The sequence below is a fragment of the Nematolebias whitei genome, chromosome 21 (genome assembly GCF_014905685.2).
Source record: "Nematolebias whitei isolate Nwh7 chromosome 21, NemWhi1, whole genome shotgun sequence".
In the NCBI taxonomy this organism is placed as follows: Eukaryota; Metazoa; Chordata; class Actinopteri; order Cyprinodontiformes; family Rivulidae; genus Nematolebias; species Nematolebias whitei.
In genome coordinates, this window is record NC_056518.1 from 22,486,134 (window position 1) to 22,506,783 (window position 20,650).

At 37.2% G+C, this 20,650-nt stretch overlaps 1 protein-coding gene across 2 annotated transcripts in view; it reads left to right on the forward strand.

The window, feature by feature from the left end:
- Positions 1-20,650, forward strand: part of LOC119427552 (peroxidasin) — a 41,845-nt gene that overhangs the window by 11,159 nt on the left and 10,036 nt on the right. The window contains exons 4-14 of one of the 2 annotated variants that reach the window (XM_037695186.1): positions 1,463-1,534; positions 5,447-5,518; positions 7,058-7,129; positions 9,246-9,415; positions 11,599-11,716; positions 11,925-12,094; positions 13,146-13,418; positions 13,645-13,920; positions 16,531-16,643; positions 16,807-16,963; positions 19,114-19,222. In XM_037695186.1, coding sequence (XP_037551114.1) covers positions 1,463-1,534; positions 5,447-5,518; positions 7,058-7,129; positions 9,246-9,415; positions 11,599-11,716; positions 11,925-12,094; positions 13,146-13,418; positions 13,645-13,920; positions 16,531-16,643; positions 16,807-16,963; positions 19,114-19,222 — 1,602 coding nt within the window. Of the gene's footprint in view, positions 1-1,462; positions 1,535-5,446; positions 5,519-7,057; positions 7,130-9,245; positions 9,416-11,598; positions 11,717-11,924; positions 12,095-13,145; positions 13,419-13,644; positions 13,921-15,963; positions 16,240-16,530; positions 16,644-16,806; positions 16,964-19,113; positions 19,223-20,650 lie in introns of both variants that reach the window. The other variant, XM_037695187.1, reaches the window with a different exon arrangement.

Sequence of the window (20,650 nt, forward strand, 5' to 3'; positions counted from 1 at the left end):
TAGGCCAATTCAAATGAATAATGCATTTTTAAAGATCATGAGTAGCCTATAAGTATTATAAGTCAACCACTCTGAGGAGAATATGGTCAAATTTAAATTGTCTTTTTTTCAGTTTCAGTTTACAACTTAGAGTTATAAACCATTTTGTTTAAACCTGTTTTTATATTCAGATATGCAAATGCTCCTAAAATCTTTTTTTTTTCTCCCTCTGTTGACAGGTAACAACAATTCTTTCAAAAATGTCACATTTTTTTAATAATCTTGTTTTTTTTTTGCTGTGGTGTATTTGATTTGTGTTAAATATAAAAAATAAAAATAAAAAACAGGGGGAAAAAAATCATTCAAAGTAAGGTGACAATATTCTAGGCCTAATTGAAAAACACTGACTGTTAGTAATATTTAATAATGTGATGTAGAAGCTTTTTGCAGAATAGTATTTTATCTATTAGCTGAGTTTTCTGCAAGAGAACAAAATTAAACTTAATTATTCCAAAATTATCTCCCTTTTTGGCAGCCTAAATTTTCCGGTTACATCAAAACATTTTATGAATTTGGAGGTTTATTGTAGCTGCCATAAAAAGCAGTATATTCTGTAAAATAATTGTGTTGAGGAAGAATAATACACACAATAAATGTACTTGCATCATCATCATCATGAGCATGCATCAGGATATTGCATCATCTTTGGTGCTCGGATTTAATTAGAAGAGAAAATGAAACTGAAATAAAAAGGCTTATATAAACAAAAAAATATATAAATTAACTTCAAAATATTCTATCAGTTCTCTTTGGGTACTTTTTTCTTTTGTAGAATATATACATTAAAAGAGTTTCTTCATTTGAAAGCAAAGTTTAGATCTAATTAACATTTGCCTAGTTTATAAGAAGCATACATTTTTCCCTCTTTATAACATCTGATAGTGTTGGCCCAGGCAGGAAACTGAATTGCAAAAGGTGATTAATGTTTGTGCATTGCTGTATTCCTGTTGATCTGAGTGTCTTGTTGTGTGTGTTGTAGTGAAAAAGTGAAACAACTGATGGGAGATGAAAGGGCAGACAGCTGGAAGCCATTGCTTCTCTAGTATCTTATAGTATCTCATATTATCGTGTATTATTGAGAGAAAACAGGCACGTGAGGAGGCTGTTTGTCTTTCAGTGCCTCCTGATCCTGAACATGCAGCTTATTGCTTCAGCCTGTTAGACGTTACAACGTGGACGTCACTAGAAAATGGAGACATATGGAAAAATGATTTGCTGCACAAGAACAATGACTTAATTCATTTCATACGAACTCAATTCTAATTTTATTTATTCATTTAATTTTTTTGTTGTTGCTTGGAGTTCATTAGCTTCTTTTACTGTACGACAATAAACTGCTTTTTGTATCAGTACAAGCAGGCAGAATTGAGACAATCGTGTGTGTGTGTGTGTGTTACTAATGATACTGATCATCTCTTTGCAGCTATTTGTACAAGAATGAAATCCAATCAATTGACAGACAAGCATTTAAGGGGCTTGTTTCTCTTGAGCAACTGTAAGTGACCGAATTCCCTATTCCCCTTTTCCTTCTGCCCACCATGCTCCACCTTCCTATCCCCGTTTGTAAATGCCTGTATCCCACCTTCTCCTAAAAGATTTCTGTAAGAAATCACAAAACATGGCAACGTTGACATGCTTAGGCCATAGAATTCACTAAAAGCATGTTCTTTACTGTATAAGTCTTAGGCAGACGTGTGCTTCCATTGCTGTGTGCAATGGTCTTTTTTTTGTTGTTTTGGCTTTTTTCTGCTGCCCCTATGCATGGTGTGTGTGCACCCACCCCTGTGTGCTGTGCTGCCCCTCTTTGACCCCTCAGCATGAGTTGTGTGTTCAGGATGGCAGCCATATGCTGCCCTAAAGCTTGATTTATTGCAGTGTTGTATTTAAGTCAGGGCTGCTGCAGAGCAAAGCTTGACCCACATCTGTCTTGTTGCTGTGGAAACCATGACTCTTCTCTGATTTTTATTTTATTTTTTTATTGAGAATTTTGATTTGTGTGTATCTTATGTGATGAAATGTAGCTGCTTCTTTTGACTCAGTTGTATGTTTTTACAGTACCTGATGCAAAACGTGTTAACGGTTATTAATCTTATACAACCTGGAATTGAATTTTAAAAAATTGCAGAAGTTTGTAGGGCGTTCAGTGTAAGCAAATTCTTACATTTACCTCCATTTTATTTCATTACAAACAGTATATATTTGATGTTTTTGCTTTGTTAGCTTTGTTTCAGTTGTTAATATAAATCTATTCCTGCGTTTTAGACTTTGAACACATTAGAGGTGCTGAACTGACCTGCCTGACCGAGAACGTGTCACATTTAAAAACCAGAAATGTCACAATGACGCCAAAACTTTTCATACCCTAAGATGCGTTTGCAAGATGAATTGGGCAACATAACACCTGAAATGCTGAGTCACTTGACCTCCTCAAAGTCAGATAATCTTTTAAGTGCTGGCAGCATTTTCAATGTACAGAACATATTTTTCGGCATACAAGTCGGTTTTTTGCATAATTTGCATGCCCTGTGACTTATACGCCAAAGTGCTGTATTTATGAAATTCTTCCCATATTTATAAACTAAATTTTTGGCTGAGATATGACCATTTTCATTCATTATGAATGAAAATACTGAATGCTACATTTTCAGCCTGCCACCTTTGTTCAGCTCGCCTGGAGCTAAATCAGCTTCATTTTGCTGCGCCACCCCGACGAAACGCAGTTAATTTGACCATTGAAGTGCATTTATTAAGAAAAAGAAAAAGTTCAACTGAGACACACATTTACTATAAAGTCGAGCAAACAAATAATTGTTTTTAGGTGGTTATCTTATTAAATTTCAAAGAAATGCACAGCGTGTCCTCTCGTGCACGCACGCCTACGTCCGCGTATCGGTTTTTGAAAATGCAGCTTATTTGATCATAAAAGTGCATTTATCAAGGAAAGGTTAAAATTAACTTTGTTATAACTTTGAGCAAACAAATAATTGTTTTTAAGTGTTAATCTTGTTAAAGTCCTCCCGTGAACGCTCCCATGGCCGCCATTTGGCAGCCAATATTTTTTTATCAAAACGCCGGCCCACATTTCCGAGTTGTCATCGGTGACACGTAACAAACGCGACGCGTCGCGCATAATAGATGCGATGTATATGGCGAAGCAACATATTTATGGATTTTTTCACTTTATTAGACATATTTGGACTGATGCGACTTATAGGGCAGTGCGATGTGTACGGCAGAAAGTATGGTATTCATTGTCCTAACTTTATTTAGAATGTTTTGCAAGCCTGAAATGCAGGAATTGGGTTTTTATGTAGCTTATGGAAATAAATGCATTGTAAACCTCTTATATTATACCAAGCAGCTATTTTGAATTTTACTACAGTAAAAATAATTTTACACCTATGCCAATAAAACAAATCACAGCGAAAATACTTAATCCTTAATACTTCAAGTGTTATTCTCTAATTGATTTGTATAAAGAGAAGTTCCAAATTATTGGTCAGTGAGCAAGCTATTATGTAAAGATAAAATAGGAGTTTGTTTCTATTGCAATATAAAAATGTGCAAATTAATTATTTTGTAAAATGTAACCAGGGTTAATGAGCTGAAGTAAAATTAGTAGTCTATTGACTATAAAAACTATTTTAGCTGCACTAAATTATTTTTGAACTATTATCTTGCAACTCATATTGAGGAGAATGAAAGATGCTTCTACAACACTTGAGTTCACTCATCCAAACTAAATTAATTAGAGCAGTGGTTCCCTGCTGGTCCTCGAGGAACATTATCCAGCATGTTTTCGTTGTTTCTCTGCTTCATCACACCTGATTCAGTGATTTAATATCTTCCTCAAGTTCTGCAAAAGCCTGTTAATCACACATTCATTCAAATCAGGTGTGTCAAAGCAGGGAATCAACATGCAGGATGGTGTTCCTCAAGGATCAGTGTTGGGAACCATAGAATTAGAGTCATCTCTCTGTAGGGTCTCAGAGTTAATACAATGCATAGCACATTATTTATTTGTTTCAATTGTTAATATAAATATATTACATTACATTCATTCAACCTTTATTTATACAGGCTAGCCTCATTGAGCCACGGGGACTCATTTACACGAGGGACCTGTTCCAGTTAGGCTGAAATAAGCAGAAATGAGAACAAAAAAAAGTGGAAATTGTCTGAAAAAACTGAAATAAACAAAAAAACAGTTGGAAAGTAGCTAACAAGGCAAAAAGGAGAACACATACAGTATATACAGTAGAACATTATTATTTGTTTCAATTGGCAAATCTATTACATTAAATAAATTTATTACATTAGTCAGACAACACATAGCACATTATTATTATTAGTAGTATTCAGATCTGGAGGAACTCTGTTTTTTTTCGACTGAACTTTAAATACAACTGGAATGACAAAGTGAACTTAAACTAAATGGTGCATTTCAGAATGAAAATAATACTTCAATATTAGTCATCAGGGCCTGTTTTAAAAGTTTATTTCTTGTTTTGAAGAGTCCTAAAGGTTTGGCACCAACTTACTTGTTTGGCCCTCAGACTCCTATGAAATCACTAAGGTTTACAAGCAAATTTCTCTAATTTCTTACAAGATACATGCGTTAAAGCAGTGGTGACAAAGGCTTTGCAGTGGCAGATCCTAATGGGTATAGAACAGCCATCCATTTTATATAATAACGAGTGCATCTCGTAATTAAGCCATTTCTTCTGTCTGACTTTTAGCCTTGTCGATTGTTTTGGCTTTCAGTGTGCAAGCTCAACGGCATTTTTGATTGTGCTCTATTTAATTAGGTTTTTTTGTAGTGCATACCTAATACAGATTTACTAATCATTGATTTTATTGTAAAGCTCATACAACATTTATGGTCAACTGAGGCTGTTTTGAAATGCGCTACAGAAATCAAATTTGACCCAACTCTACCAAGAACTGTCTGAATTCCTAAATAAGATGGATATTTTAGTTTTACAGTCTGTTTTTCTCTGCCATTTTAGAGAATTGTGTATAAACCTTAGAGAAGAAGTGCATGCATTTTAAGCTGAATGTGAAGCGTTTAAGGGAGTGGAAACTCTCCATCAACATTAGACTTTATGTTTGCATTCCATGAGAGGATTGTTTAACTTGATTTTCACCTGTACTCAAATGCATTTTAAAAGCAGCCTCTAGGCATCACATTTTAGAACAAACGTGCAATGAATGCCTGCTGTGCAAATTCCTCTAATCTGTCCAGATTTGTGGAGCATGAGGTCTTGTTTCATCTGGGTTTTCTTATCTCAGTGATAAATGAGAACTTCAGAGGTTCCATTGTCTCCTCGTTATTGCAGTGCCTGCTCGGACTATGAGATTTATAATCGGGCTTTACTCTACTTTGTCTACGTTTTGTTCTTTGCAGGTACCTTCACTTCAACAACATTGAGTCTTTGGAACCAGAATCATTCACTCATCTGCCAAAGCTGGAACGACTGTAAGTCCACTGTGTTTGCCCTTAAACCTCCACATCTGAAAATGGGCTCAATGCTAATATAGTTATAAATAATGCAATGTTCAAAAGTATAAAGCTTTTAAATCTTGGATGTATTCACTAATAAATAAGTGGACTATTAGGTCTGCAGCTACAACTGGATTCATAGGCTTTAGTCTCTTTTTTTGAGATGAAAATGTTATTTTTGCATCATGAAATGATTTGCCTTACGTCCACATTGTGTTTATTTTGACATTGAATAACTTAGAAATTGAAGCAACATATTTCTGTTTAGTTAAGCCAACTTCCTTGTGAGGTCTTATTATTTATTGTAAAATAAATTTGCCAATAAACTGTTTGAATTTTAATCAGATTAATCAAGCATGGCCTTTATTTAAAGTTGCAACTATTTAAAGCAGCTCCTTGCAAGAACAGAGGGTTTTCACAAGGAGCTTGATGGTCACGTTTTTAAGCTATATGCTAAAATGGCTAATTCTTTAGCTTTTGTTGAAACATAAAATCAAACCATTCAGAGAGGTTCAACATTTTCTGTAACTTTTAGTATCAAATTTGGATGTTTTGACTAATTTTTAAGAGAATTAGTCTAAAACTGATTAAACAAACAAGTTGTCTTATTGCGCTTTATCAAAAATAGGAACACAAAGACCAGTTTACAGGTTTGTTTAACCCAAAAAAAGAAACATGTTGGTTGAGTTAAGACCTATTTTATTAGATAAACTTGATATCAGCTGTGAAATATTGTTTGAGATTGCTTCACTGTCTCTTGGACAGGGCGGCTGGCAGCCATGGCTTTTTCCACCTAGTGTGTATGAAATCAGGATTAATTAAAGGGAATGGGTTAAGGGTAAAAATCCTCAAACTCATGAAGTAAGAAAAGAGTATGGCTTCAGAAACATGAGACATAGTTTATGTAGAAAGTAAAACTTGAACATGTAATTTTTTTTGACATGCTAAACTTTTTTTTTTAATTCACGCAGGTTTGTGTGTTTTTATAAAGCTTACTACTTCTCATTTGTTCCTTTGTTGAGTTGAAGCCTCTTATCAGATTCTTGTTTTATTGTTTTATGAGTCAGTTCCTGCTCCGTGTTTTCATCCATGCAGACTTGTGAGTGTGTGTGTGTGTGATTGTGAAAACACCTGCAGCTAAAAACAAGGAAAAGGAGCAGGAAGGAATTCCCAGGTGCATACTTTGTTGTTGTTGTTGGGAATATTTCCATGAACACAGTCAAAGCTGAGATGTGGAAAACCCATAGATCATATATCTGAAGGGGAAGAATATGAAAAATGTATCAAATGTTAAAATAAGTTAATGTTATTTACGATGTTTTGCACAAACAAACAAAAAAATGATGCCCAAGATGTCTAACTGAACAATAATGTCATATATGAGAAAATGATCATAGTTCCTGTCTTGTTTAAAAAAAAAAGATTGGCTTAAAAATACCCTGCAGATTTTATTATACAACCCTGTAACAAAATAACATTGGATCTTTTTCCAACAATTTTTTTGTTTTTTCTTAGGTTTTTGCACAACAATAGAATTACCCAGCTTGTTCCAGGAACCTTCTCTCACCTTGAGTCTATGAAGCGACTGTAAGTAACAAAAAAGCAACCCATAAATATCAGTATGTGTGTGAGAATACATGTCTTGAGTCAACCTCTGCAGTTAAGCAGCAAGCCAATCAGTCCCAGATGAAGCCTGTGTATCAGTGATGTCACTCCATATTCTGGCTGCAAGCCTCGAAGCCTTAACTGTTAACTGTTCCTGTCTTAAAGTTGTTAAAGTGAAGGTTGAAAAAGACTGTGCTGGTTGGAGTCTGATTTAAAAATTCTACAATCTAGTTTTCACAAAATGGGACAAATCCCTAAAATATTGTAATTAGGTTCAAGTTTAAACACCACATCAAATGACTGCATAGGCCCTTTTTCTACTGAGACCTACGTCATTCCATTATCTGTCCAAAACCAAAAGTATCCAGAGTATTAGCTACATACTAATTATAGTTACTTTACAGTGACACCAAACTACTCTGAAGGCTTTAAAAACAGCATCTGACTTCATTCGGTGGCGCAGAGGTTAGAGAGGTGGGCTTGTGATCCGAAGATCGCCGGTTCACGCCCCAGCCCCGACAACATCAAAATTGTGGGTGGGGTAGGTGAAACACTCATACTTGCCCCCACCCTCATTCGCCCCACTCTGGGCCCATGAGCAAGGCCCTTAACCCCCACCATGTGCTCCCTAAACAGGTCTCTCTTGAAAATGAGTTCTCGTGGCTCAATGAGACTAACCTGGATAAATAAAGGCTAAATGAAAAAAAAAAAAAAAAAAAAAATTTGAGTCTGACTTTTTCAGGTATTTTAGGCATTTTGGGGGAATGTTAAGGCCAATTATATCTGATTTGACTTTGAGCGCCATCTTTCTCCAGATAACAGAAAGTGAAGGACATTCTACCTGTATAAATGAAGGCTAAATGAAAAAAAAGGCCTGTTGTCATAGTTTGGCAAGATTTTAGTGTCCAATTAATGAGAGTGCTCAATATTCTAATATCCTAAGACATAATGCAAAGTTCCGTGAATTATAGCTGATTTTTCTCTAAATATTACTTTAAATTGAAGGATAGTAAAATAAACAATTCTACATCATGTTTGGTGAGGAGTTGAACCCACAGTGCAGACAAAACTCAAGGCTCAGGTGTAAAAATAACTAAAGTAATAAACGAAAGCAAAAACAAAAGGCTGACGTGGCAGCAAAATACTCACAGGAAAAATGACTGGAAGACTTGATGGGAAAAACAAACATGAAGACACAATGCACGGACGAGGGACAAACAAAATGGCACTGTATTTAAAGAGACACTAGTGACAGATGATGAACACCTGGGGAAAGACAATGAGGATCAGGTGAGAGCGGAAGGTACAGGAGCTGAACTATATGAGGGGAGACGCACTGGAGAAGCTGGAAACAAGTAAAACACAATCACCGAAAACTTAACGACACAAACTGTGACATTCTTTAAAATGCAGAGCATGACCTACAAACATATTTAAAACAAACTGGTATTTTGAAGCAGATAGCCTCGCTGTGCAAAACACCTTAAAGTGATAAAGAACTGATAGAGCTGAAAAGTTTGACCAGATCCCATAAAGAAGAGGCTAATCTGAGAAACAGTTTCCCACAGCGAGAACAGTCTGTGTTCTCCAATGGTACCAGTGGGCCCCACTGTTTGCACTGAGCTGGGCTGGGTTTGACAGTGTCGGACACTGGTCGACGGAAGTGTGCATCACTTTGTTGTATACACAGCAAAGTGAATGAAGGGTGGAGGACTGAGTGATTCACAGAGATCTGATCTTTCAGGGCACATTTGAAAGTGTCCTGAACCACAAATTGCTTTATGTAGACCATTACTCTTGACCAAATCCCTAATTTTAATTGAAAAAAAAGTCAAAGTCTGCATCACATTTAGCTATTTTTTTATACTTTGCTTCCTTTGTTGTGTATATTTCTGTTGGTTGGCCTTGTTTCCTTATTATATGTTTGTCTTTCTTGCCATAGTTCCATCATTTCTCAGTTTTAAGCCTCCTTCTCCGCTGTTTAGATTGTAGTTAATGACTACATACTAAAAAAAAAAAATCATGACCATCAGCATCTGTTTGGTGAATCTAGTAGATCATACACCTGACTTTTGGTTTTGTGTCTCCGTGTGCGCAGGCGACTGGATTCCAATTCATTAAACTGTGACTGTGAGCTGCTGTGGCTGGCTGACCTGCTGAAGCAGTACGCCGAATCGGGAAACGCTCAGGCTGCCGCCACATGCGACTATCCCAGCCGCCTGCAGGGACGATCAGTGGCCACACTTACCGCACAGGAGCTCAACTGTGGTACGGATTACGAACAAAAAATGATATTATGTTACTGATTCCAAAGAATATATTATGACTGATACGTGATTTTCACATCATATCATATGTTATCGAAAGAACATGTGATACTTGTTGAATCTAAATGTGTCATGGCTACAGACAGTTAAGAATGTTCCATTTTGAATCTGATTGTTGTGATTGTTATACTTCCTGCTTTGTTTTATCTGTTGCCACAATTTCTACATATGCTCCGCTTGCTATAGCAGTTGTTTCTTCGTTTTATTTCCTGTTGTTGCATCCATCCATCAAGTGCACCATTATTTTAGAAAATCCACCACGAGGCAAAGTTAAACACCGAGCATTACGGTTGTATGTAAAATGTCTTGTTTGACAGATTTAGCATTTCATTTTCTCAGTAATGCTTCTCTGCACACCAGCTTTTATTGACATAAGAAGTGCATTGCGTCATCCCTTTGCAACATGCCGCTACATTAACATCATCATCCAGTATCCTAATTAAACTCAACTGGCTTTACATTTGTTTAACTTTTGAAACCAAAGGGAACATATGTACATCTGGGAAGTCATGAAGTCATTCGCACAGCCTAGACAGGTTAAAGTTTTACAGACGCTTCAGGCTGAATTTGATTTGATTTGTCCACTGCATGCTTCAGCACCACTTGTACTCCCCTACATTTGCCCATGGTTGTTTTTGTGTTAGAATATAATACACTTCCACTACTATAGTTTACCAGTATGAGGTCAGATTTTTGATTGTATTAACAGTTGTTTTGAAAATGTGTGCCTGTGCAACAACAGAAAAATGTGTTCCTACTTTTCTACAGTGCAAAGAGTCAAAAAGAAGAACAAATTATGTGCACTGCATATTTGTGAGTGATTCCAGTTATGTGACTGTAAACTTTTATTACACTAAATCCAGTGTTTAACATGTCTCCAGCCTTATCTAAATTCTGTGTATGAAGCCAGTCAGCTGTAACTCAACCAGTTTCATCTCAGCAGCTAATTTGTTGGCTGTAACATGCCCAACCCTGCCTAGAGTAACCCCCTTTTCTTTCATCAGTCTGCATAAAGGGCACCAGGTGTAAAATGTCTCCTTTTAGATACTGTGAAATCTAGCCTACACCTCCAGCTGTCTCCTCCCCCCCCCCCCCCTTCTTTTTTTGTCACACTTGAGTGCCTGTAAGCAGTGTGGATCTATCAAAATAGCTTGAGCTGCTCAAAACAATCTTTCTCAAGCTTAAGTGTATCTCTCTGTACAAGTGGGGTCTAATTAGGAAAGCTTGTCTTCTCATAGATGGGTTAGTTAGGGTTTTAGATGGGTTAGTTAGAGTTTTAGTGCACTGCATTATTGAAAGAACAGCCTTATAGGACTGACTGCATGAGGTTGGATTGCTTTACTGAACTGTTCTCTGTAAGCAGCATTAGGAGACTTGCTTGGATGAGTGCATTTGAACTGTGTCTTGGTCAGCATCCACAAAGACTGTGGGAGGTTTCGTCCCCCTTTGGGAAATGGGATCGTTTCCTGTTCGTTGCTTCTGTGAGTTTTAGGATTGACACACTTGTATACAAAAATATGTGGCAACTTTTGTTTGAGATGACCACAGAGTTTAGAAAACACTTTTGGAAATTTTATACAATTTGGTTTAAGTTTCTGAAGTTTTCCACTCTCCCACGTTCGTAGAAAAATTTAAAAGATTTAAAAGAAGGTACAAAGTAGATTTAACTGATTTGTCCAGTGCATGGTTGACGATATTGCAAAAACAAAATCCAAGAGCGCCATTTTAGACTCTACAGGCCTCCATTAAGATCATGACAAGATAATTGTAAAATAAATCTAAACAAGTTTGACTTATTTTGAAAGGTTTCTGTTAAAAAAATAAAAAAATAAATAAAAAAACTTATGTCTGAAAACATGTGACATGACAGCACTACTTGAGTTTTAAAAGCCGCATGGGAACAAACCACAAGACTTCTGGATCAATATCCTTTGCAGAGACAAGACCAAAGTCACAATGTTTGGCCATAATGCCACATCTGGAGAGAATCTAACACATCATGTCAGCACAAAAATGAACTTTTTTTTAACATCATTATATTGTATATGTAACCATTCTTGGACATTCATAACTACCGGTAGTTACAGTAAATGCATTTTCTATTGTCTTATCTTGTGCACCTAGAGATGCCAAGGATCACCTCACAGCCCCAGGATGTTGAAGTCACGTCTGGAAACACTGTCTACTTCACCTGCAGGGCAGAGGGCAACCCCAAACCACAGATTATCTGGCTCAGGAACAAGTAAGACACCAACAGCTGGGATTCCAGACACAGGATGAATCTAGTCTTGGACTTAAATAGCTTCATTCCTAAATATGCTTTCATCAAAGTTATACTTAAAAGAAAGTAGTCTTCACTGATATAACTACGTCAGCTTCTAAACTAAAAAATAAACATTAATCATCGAATAAACATTAATCACAGGATATGTGTGTATTCTTTCTTTTAGCAATGCTTTAAATATGCGGGATGACAGTCGTCTGAACCTGCTGGAAGACGGGACGCTGATGATTCAGGACCCCAGAGAGACAGACCAGGGAGTCTACCAGTGCATGGCCAAAAATGTGGCTGGGGAGGTCAAGACCTCTGAGGTCACTCTGCGATACTTTGGAGCCCCCTGTAAGTGGACGCTTTACAAATTAGTATTAGTACTACTAATAAGTACTTTATGGTATGTTTAGGCAGAATATGGGATATTTTCAGGAATAAAAAGAAGTTCAATGGAAGATTTTTTTTTGTGTCATTGTGTTAAAACTCTTATTATTTGGATAGCAGGGTAAGTGGTGATGTAGTCAGAGTTGATGAGTGAGCAAAGGATGCCCTAAAATCTAAGCAAAATCTGCTCTTTCATGTGAAAATTGCTTTTTACAAGAATTGAAGTGCAATCTGTTTGCCGTCTCATCCTCTTTATGCATTCTTCATTTTCTGTCTCCAGAGTTTAGTTTATTTATTTTCCAAAGGACTGGAGTCATGCCTTATGTGGCACATGTATTTGATACATAACATCAAGAATTTGTTGGCCTAAATTAAAAAAAATATATATATATTTTTTTGAATCTTGTGGGAAATTTTCGTGACTGCTTTGTGGATGACACCAGGGTCATCAGTGGTTTCTGAAAGCAGATGTTATGCATTTCCTGTCTGTATACATATTTCCTGATTCCACAGTAATCACTGACCAAATAAACACAAAGATCAACTTGGAGTTTCACAGCTTTGACTAAAATAAAAGTTGGGGCAGAGCAGAGTTTTAACACAAACCTATTTTTTTCTTCAGTAACAAAAAATGTGTTGCAATAAAGTAAGTGTAGATTTCTACACAGCACTTTGAACAGTTAAATCATACATTTTTAACATGCAAGCTTGTGACATAGTTTAGACATCATTAATACATTTTAGGTTGGTTTAGCATTTAACATGATAATGAATTTTATAATGATATTTTTTGACAAATAAACAGGAACCCTTTTCAGAAATACTGCATGAATTTCCCATGTTTCTTATGTGATTCTATGTGGAAAAACCATGTGACTACACAAGGTTACATATTAAAAATGTTCCAAAATCACCCATAATTCAATGCTTGTTTATTGACACATTGAAGTTATTTTGAGCTTTTACCATCCAAGTATTCTTACCACATTTCTTCTTTCTCTTGCTCCTCCTGCAGCCCGGTCTAGTTTTGTGATCCAGCCCCAAAACACAGAGGTCCTTGTTGGGGAGAGTGTGACCCTGGAGTGCAGCGCCACCGGCCATCCACAGCCGAGAATCACCTGGACCAAGGCTGACCGCACGCCCCTGCCCAGCGATGCTCGCATCAACATCACCCCCTCCGGAGGGCTTTACATTCAGAACGTGGTCCGGGCTGATGAGGGACAGTATACGTGTTTCGCCTCCAACAATGTGGATACAATACATGCCACGGCTCACATCATTGTACAAGGTACAACAAGCTACGGGTTTACAAATACCTAAATGTATTCCTTTAGGTTTGATATTGCATAACGTTTTACAATTTGAAAAAAAAAAAAAACTTTTATTACACAATAGTATAACTAATTGGTTCATTGCCATTTCTTAGATGCATACAGAGCCAATGGCAAAGCCTACATAGCCTTGCTGCTGTCGGTATCTTACAGTGTGTACACACCCCTTTTTTCAATATTCAGCAATCCCCCAGTTCACCGTCACGCCACAGGACCAGTCCATCCTGGAGGGTCACAGTGTGGATTTCCCTTGCGAGGCAAGCGGTAACCCGGAGCCTGTAATTGTCTGGACTCGAGGAGGAAATCCGCTGCCTTCAGACCGTCGTCACGTTATATTGTCCTCTGGTACATTCCGCATCACTCGAGTGGCAGTGCACGACGAGGGTCAGTACGAGTGTCAGGCGGTCAACACAGTGAGGACTGTGAGAACTACTGTGCAACTCCGCATCGAGCAGAGAGGTGAGAATGTTGATTATAACAGACCACTAGATATTATCATGTTTTATGTTAATAAGTAGACTCTTACAATAAACCTTTAAAAGACCTCACAAACAAAAAATAACTAAACCCAAAAAATCAGACGTGAAGTCCATAATGAGCTTCATTGTTCTGTCTTTCAGGACAACTTGAAATACATCAATGTTTTAAATAATAAGGTTGCTGTGTATGGAGGACAGAATGTGACGAAATTAAATAAATAAATACATAATAATGAAATGTATCATTTAAATATTAAATACATCATCAAATACACAATTACATTATTTATATCATGATTTTTTTATTATAAAGTTTATTCTTTTTTTTAAACAAAACAATTCTATATACAATAAGAAATACAATCACAAATAAAATGAAAGGCGGCAGAAAGAAGAACAAATATTATATCTGCCCCTTTTTACCAAAAATAAAAAAATAATTCAAACAATAATAATCTTCAAATAACAAAATCAAAATAAATAACTCCTTCTCAAGCAACAATTCATACAAATACACAATAAACTATTTTGTATTTTTTTTTAGCAAATCAACTTTGATCATTCTCTTAAACATACACATTGATCTGGCATTTTTTACATCACTCTCCAGAATTTTGTCACATTCCACCCTCGTGTGTCACCATGAAATGATGAACTGTCAGTCTCACTCATCAAACTCAGTGGGCGGGACTAACTTTGCCTGAGAGAGCTTTTTCATTTAAATTTGCTGCTTCTCATAAAAACGCGCCTTCTTCTTTACATTCATGGTATGAAAAACGGTTTCAACACAATTACTGCTTCCTAAAGTTTCGGAACGTGGCCTGTGGATCCTTCCTTTATCTGTGGTCGATTTGTCTTCGCTTGCTGTAAGCAGCCAATCAGGCGTCAGGGTTTGTTAGTCCCGCCCACTGAGCTTGACGAGTGAGACTGACAGTTAACATCATTTCATGGTGTTACTGGAGGATGGAAGGTGACAAAATTAAATAAATAAATAATTAAATAAATCATTTAAAAGGTACATTTCTTATTTAATGGTGTATTTAATAATTTAGTTGTATATTTAATGATTTAATAATGTATTTAATAATTAAATGATACATTTAATTGTTATGTTTGTATTATGTACTTATTTATTTCATTTTGTCACATTCCGTCCTCAATAGCTGTGTGTTTGTGTCGGGAGTGTTGGGTGGTGACTTTAGGGAGGCTTGGTTTGGTGCAGTTCTCTTTATTGGAAGCTAATTTGTAACTTGTACATGGCAGTATGCTTTTAAAATGTTACACCATCAAAATGTGCATTGCACATCTGTCTTCCATGTGTTGCAGGGACAAAAGGAAAACAAACTAAAGCACAAGTCATTACAGTAAAGAGATAGATTAAGGTTTTATTTGGTTCAGATTAAGTTATTTGTAATAAATGAAGCAATGTTCTTTGAAGCCTTTAGCCATATACTGAATTGTACTACAATGTGTTCTATGTTTGCTGTTTTATTTTATTTTTTTTCCATAAAAGTTTATGTGTAACAACTTTATTGCTCTTCATGGATGTGATTTCATTGAGTGTGTAGCTAAAATTACAGGCTTGATGTCGCACAGGAAAGCATGGCAGCCTGTAATCCTGAGATGACACTATGTTTTTCCATGTAGTAATGGCTGTTAAGGTGGCTTAAAGTACATGGTGGATAATGGTTCCTTACTGTTAAAAACCCTGTAAGACCACAACCATAATGGCAGTGAACAACGTTTATACAGCTCCATGAGCACAGTGCTAAAGAAATAAGAGAGAGAAGTGTCAGGCGGGAATGAAACTACTTGAGTTTGTGGCCTGAATTGTTTATTTGAACATGACGCACTGAAACATATACAGTAAGGGAAAATGGGTTATAGAAATGCCTTATTCTGAATAATGAGCAAATGCACTGTGTGACACTGTGCATGGTGGGTTTGTATGTAACGTTCAGTACTGTGCATAAATGTAATCATACATATTTGTTTTTACATGCTCCTTTTTCCCTATATCTAGAAATCCCCCAGTTAACTGTCACACCACAGGACCAGTCCATCCTGGAGGGTCATACAGTGGATTTTCCCTGTGAGGCAAGTGGTAACCCGGTACCCGTGATTGTCTGGACTCGAGGGGGAAGTCCGCTGCCTTCAGACCGTCGTCACGTTATATTGTCCTCTGGTACGCTCCGTATCACACGGGTGGCAGCGCACGACGAGGGTCAGTACGAGTGTCAGGCGGTCAACACAGTGGGCACTGTGACAACTACAGTGCAACTTAGCATTGAGCAGAGAGGTGAGAATGTGGAAAAAAGCTGACCCCTTAATACTTGTTTGTAAATAAATCGGCTTTTAGTTTTTCTTGTAGGATTTATCTAAACTGGTGGCTCTATGCAACATGACATCACCATTTTATATTATAAAAATAAGTAACAATGTTTGCAAACACTGTTGAGTGGATCTGTTCAAAAAATACTAATCTTGAGTTTCAAAACTGCTGTTATTGCAAACTGACTTGCCCATGTTTAGCACATTCGGGACTGGTGCAGAATCATTAACACACGTGTGTATGTTTTAACTCATTCAGTAACGCCTGTTTTCACAAATGCTCCAAGGGACCTGACCGTGGAGGCTGGCCAGGATGTACAGATTCCCTGCAGAGCTCAGGGCCAGCCGAGGCCAAGCCTCACCTGGAACAAGGTCAGAACCATTCACCTTGTGTCCGCATCATCTCAGATGTTTATTGGAGTGGTTAAGAGAGAACTATAGAAAAAAACTGAAGTAAAATTTTGAAATGACTTGGCCATTAAAGTTGGTCTGAGGTCTAAAGTTCCTAATCTTTTCCTTTTCTATCGTTCTTTAGGATGGTGTACAGGTGACAGAAAGTGGGAAGTTCCACATCAGCCCTGAGGGTTACCTGGAAGTGAAAGATGTTGGCACAGCAGATGGTGGTCGCTATGAGTGTGTTGCCCGCAACCCTATCGGCTACCAGGTTGCTAGTATGGTGCTCACAGTCACAGGTAAAAAATGGTTATTTCTACTTAATTTAGAAATCATTGTTCTAGAAGTGCTTTAGTTTGTTCAAATGCAACTTTATAAACCTCAGCTGTGTTTTGTTGTTCCCCATTGCGGAGTGAATTTTTTGAGCACAACTTCAAAATAAGGATAAATTCACAGCAGCCCTGTTTAGTCTGCTTTAATCAAACTCTAGTCCATTTGCCTAGAAAGTCTGGTTCGTTTGGGGAGGTGTCAATGCACAGTCGAACTTTGATACGTACCAAAAAAATGAACTCTGGTCCGCCTAAAAACCTAGGTCTCGGTTTGGTTGAAGTGAAGCGCTGTTCAAATGCATTGTGAATGCAAGCAGACCGGAGACCGCTCCAAAAGCAGGAAGTAGACTACAGCGCAGGGCAAACATACACACATTTATCTTACCTCATACAGAGCTGTCTCAGCTGCCTTGTGTGAAAAACAACATCCTCCATGGTCTTCTGCCTCATCTTCCACTCATGCCGAGTCCATTGTTGAAAAATGACAAAACAGAAATCCTAGAACCATTAAAATTTGATGTCACTCCAGAAGTGTCTTCTTCAGAGGTTTTTGTGTTGTTTCCTTAAGTAGTTCTTGGTGCAGCACCACCACAGGCGAGGTGGGGAACAGGTTGGCTTGACTGACTCAGTGCAGTGTGAATGCAAACCGCACCAGCTGAAAATGTAAACAAATGTTATGAATATTAGTCCCCAACTGAACTGAGTCTATTGGACTATCGGGTGTGAAAACACCCTTAGTGAGGTAGCGACACAATATCCATTTGTGTGTGTGTCTGTATCTAGGTGTAAGAAAGATTCCTTTCAAAAATTGGGTTGCCAGATCAAAATCCAAGATGGCCACTACTTTTTATATATAAACCTTGTGAGCTGGATAACCTAAAAAAAATAAGCAATAGGCCAACTTCCTTTTGCACCTAGGTGTAAGAAAGGTTCCTTTTGAATATCGGGTTGCCATGTCAAAATCCAAAAAGGCCACCGCCACATATACTATATATTTAAACTGACCACCCTTATCATTTGAGGAAACTGTGCTTTGTAGTTTTTATATTGTTTAAAAGTATAGTTTACTCACATGATTTGGGTGGCCAGTGGGATGGCCAAAGCTTAATCTATGGGGGACAAGGCCACCATTGGCCACCACCTGCCTCCACCATTGCACCTGGTGGTGGATAAATTTTCTCCCTCTGCTCACCAGGATCTGTCACTCTGCACTGCTTCAGACAAGAAAAAAAATAAAACTACCTTTCTTCTTCTATGCAGTATAACTCCTACTCACTTGAGTTTTTGCACCAAAAACATTAAGGCATTCCCTGGTCAATTCCACTCCAGAAAAACACTCAAAAACTACAAATATTCACTATTCAAATCCTTCAGCAAAGGGTGTCATCGGCATATTGCTTGTTCTAATTGCCCTGTCATAATTTTTAACATTGAACATGATAAATGAGGTTTGTAGAGTCTTAAAATGTACCTATGACCTCATGGTGAACTTGCAGCAAGATCCACTCTGCAAAATAGGCAGATGCCTTGAATCTTTTTTCCTAATAAATTATTTCAAAGTATAGAATAATTTACTCAAAATAGTTTAGACATTTTCTTTATTCCTTTTCCACATTGATGAGCATTTGCATGTGCTTTTCTAAAATCACTGTTGATCATGGTTGATGATCTTTGACTGAGTCACACAGTAATTTAGTCACACTCTGCTGCAGACCTGTTAGATTCCCTTCAGTTTTTCTGTGTGTGTGTTGGTGTTTCCTGCTGAGATGTGCGAGGCTGAACTGCGAACACTCTGCTGGCGAAACATAAACTGAAATGAAGTGTTCGGTTTTTCTTGGACTCTCTCAGTCTTCACGTCACAATCTCACTGTTTTCAGTGGTGCAAGAGCAGAATGGGGTGTGCCAGAAATGTGTCCACTCCAGCGTCATAAAGAAGCCAACATACTGATGCTCTAAAGTCAACTGCTTTTAAAATTTGGGGAATTTTCTAAACATAAATGTGCTTAAATGGATTTAAGAAAAGAGAATATTCTATAAATAAAACGTGATTGTTTATGACTTGTACTGTTTTTTTTGTTTTTTGTTTTTACTTGATTTTGTCTTTAATCTGTTTTTCTCAGTGCCCGCAATCAGCCGTGAGGGTGACACCTTTGTGAGTACTTCGATAGAGCAGGCCATACGTAACGTGGACAGTGCAATCGAGTCCACAAGGAGACGTCTTTTTGATGGGTAAGATATGAGAACTCTAAAAAGCACATAACCACACAAACTCTGAAGTTATTTTAGAAAACGAGCAACTAAAATCACGTGCATTTTACTTGCAGTAGATGCTCTAAAGATTTTTGTCCCCATATATTTCTGACTCATCACTAAAGCGGTCTGAACAAACTGGTACCGTATTTTTCAGCCTATAAGTCACAGTTTTTTTTCATAATTTACATGCCCTGCGAATTATACACCAAAGCAACGTATTTATGTTTTTCCCCATATTTATAAACTAATTTTTAGCTGAAATATGACCATTTTCATTCATTCTGACATTGAAAAAATTGAACACTATCATTTTCAACCGCTAGATGGTACTCGAGCAGTATGGCATGCCATTGTGTCATGTAATAGGTATAAGTGACAATTAATGACACAATCAGCTTGCCACAGACCTCTACCTTTGTCCAGCTCTCCTGGAGCAAACACCGAGGCAACGGATACTTTTGAAATACAGCTGCTTTGACCATCAAAGTGCATTTATTAAGGAAAAGTTAAACTCAGACACACCTTTGCTATAATTTTGAGCAAACAAATAATTTTTTTTAAGTGAAATTCTTGTTAAAGTCCTCCCGTGCATGCTCCTGCGGCCGCCATTTGGCAGCCAGTCGAATTTTGACACAACACCGGCCCACATTTCTGGGTTGTCATTGATGATGCATAATAGATGCTACTTATATGATGAAGTGACGTATTTATGTTTTTTTTCCACTTTATTAAACATATTTGGACTGATGCGACTGATGCGACTTATACAGCGGTGCGACATACATGCAGCCCTTCCAGAGCACTTTTGGAAATTCACAAGCTGCATGGCTTTGTAAAATTACAGTCACTGAAGTGATTGAATCAGGAAGTAAATCATTTTAGAGTTAATGTTATTCAAAAAAAAGACATGTTCAAGCTAACAAGATGCCTGGACTGGACAACAGGGTAAATCTGACTGCAACAACCCCTTCCTTTTTAAGTTTACCATAAAAATTAAAACTAAAATATATAAATGCATGTTTTTTACATAACTTTTTGAATAGCTTTAAATGAAAAAAAAAATGTAAGCAAACTTTTTTTTTTGTTAAACGATTTGATTTAATGTCTGCAGTGTTCAAAACGTTGAGCAACATTTTTCCATGGTTGGTTGGTTGGACTAAAAGGGCTGGAGGTTTCCAGCAGAAAAGCATCTTAGACAAATAAGTCAGAAAATAAAAACACCAGCACTGATGATGTCAGTAAATGACAAACCTCAGTAATTAAAAAAAAAAAATCTTTGAACAATATTCCAAAAATAATGCATTCCTTTGCACTGAATATATGTAAAACTTGTACAAATTGGGGTTATTAGTTAAACAAAATTAAACAAAAACGTATCCAGGTCAACATGGTCTTGGTGCATTA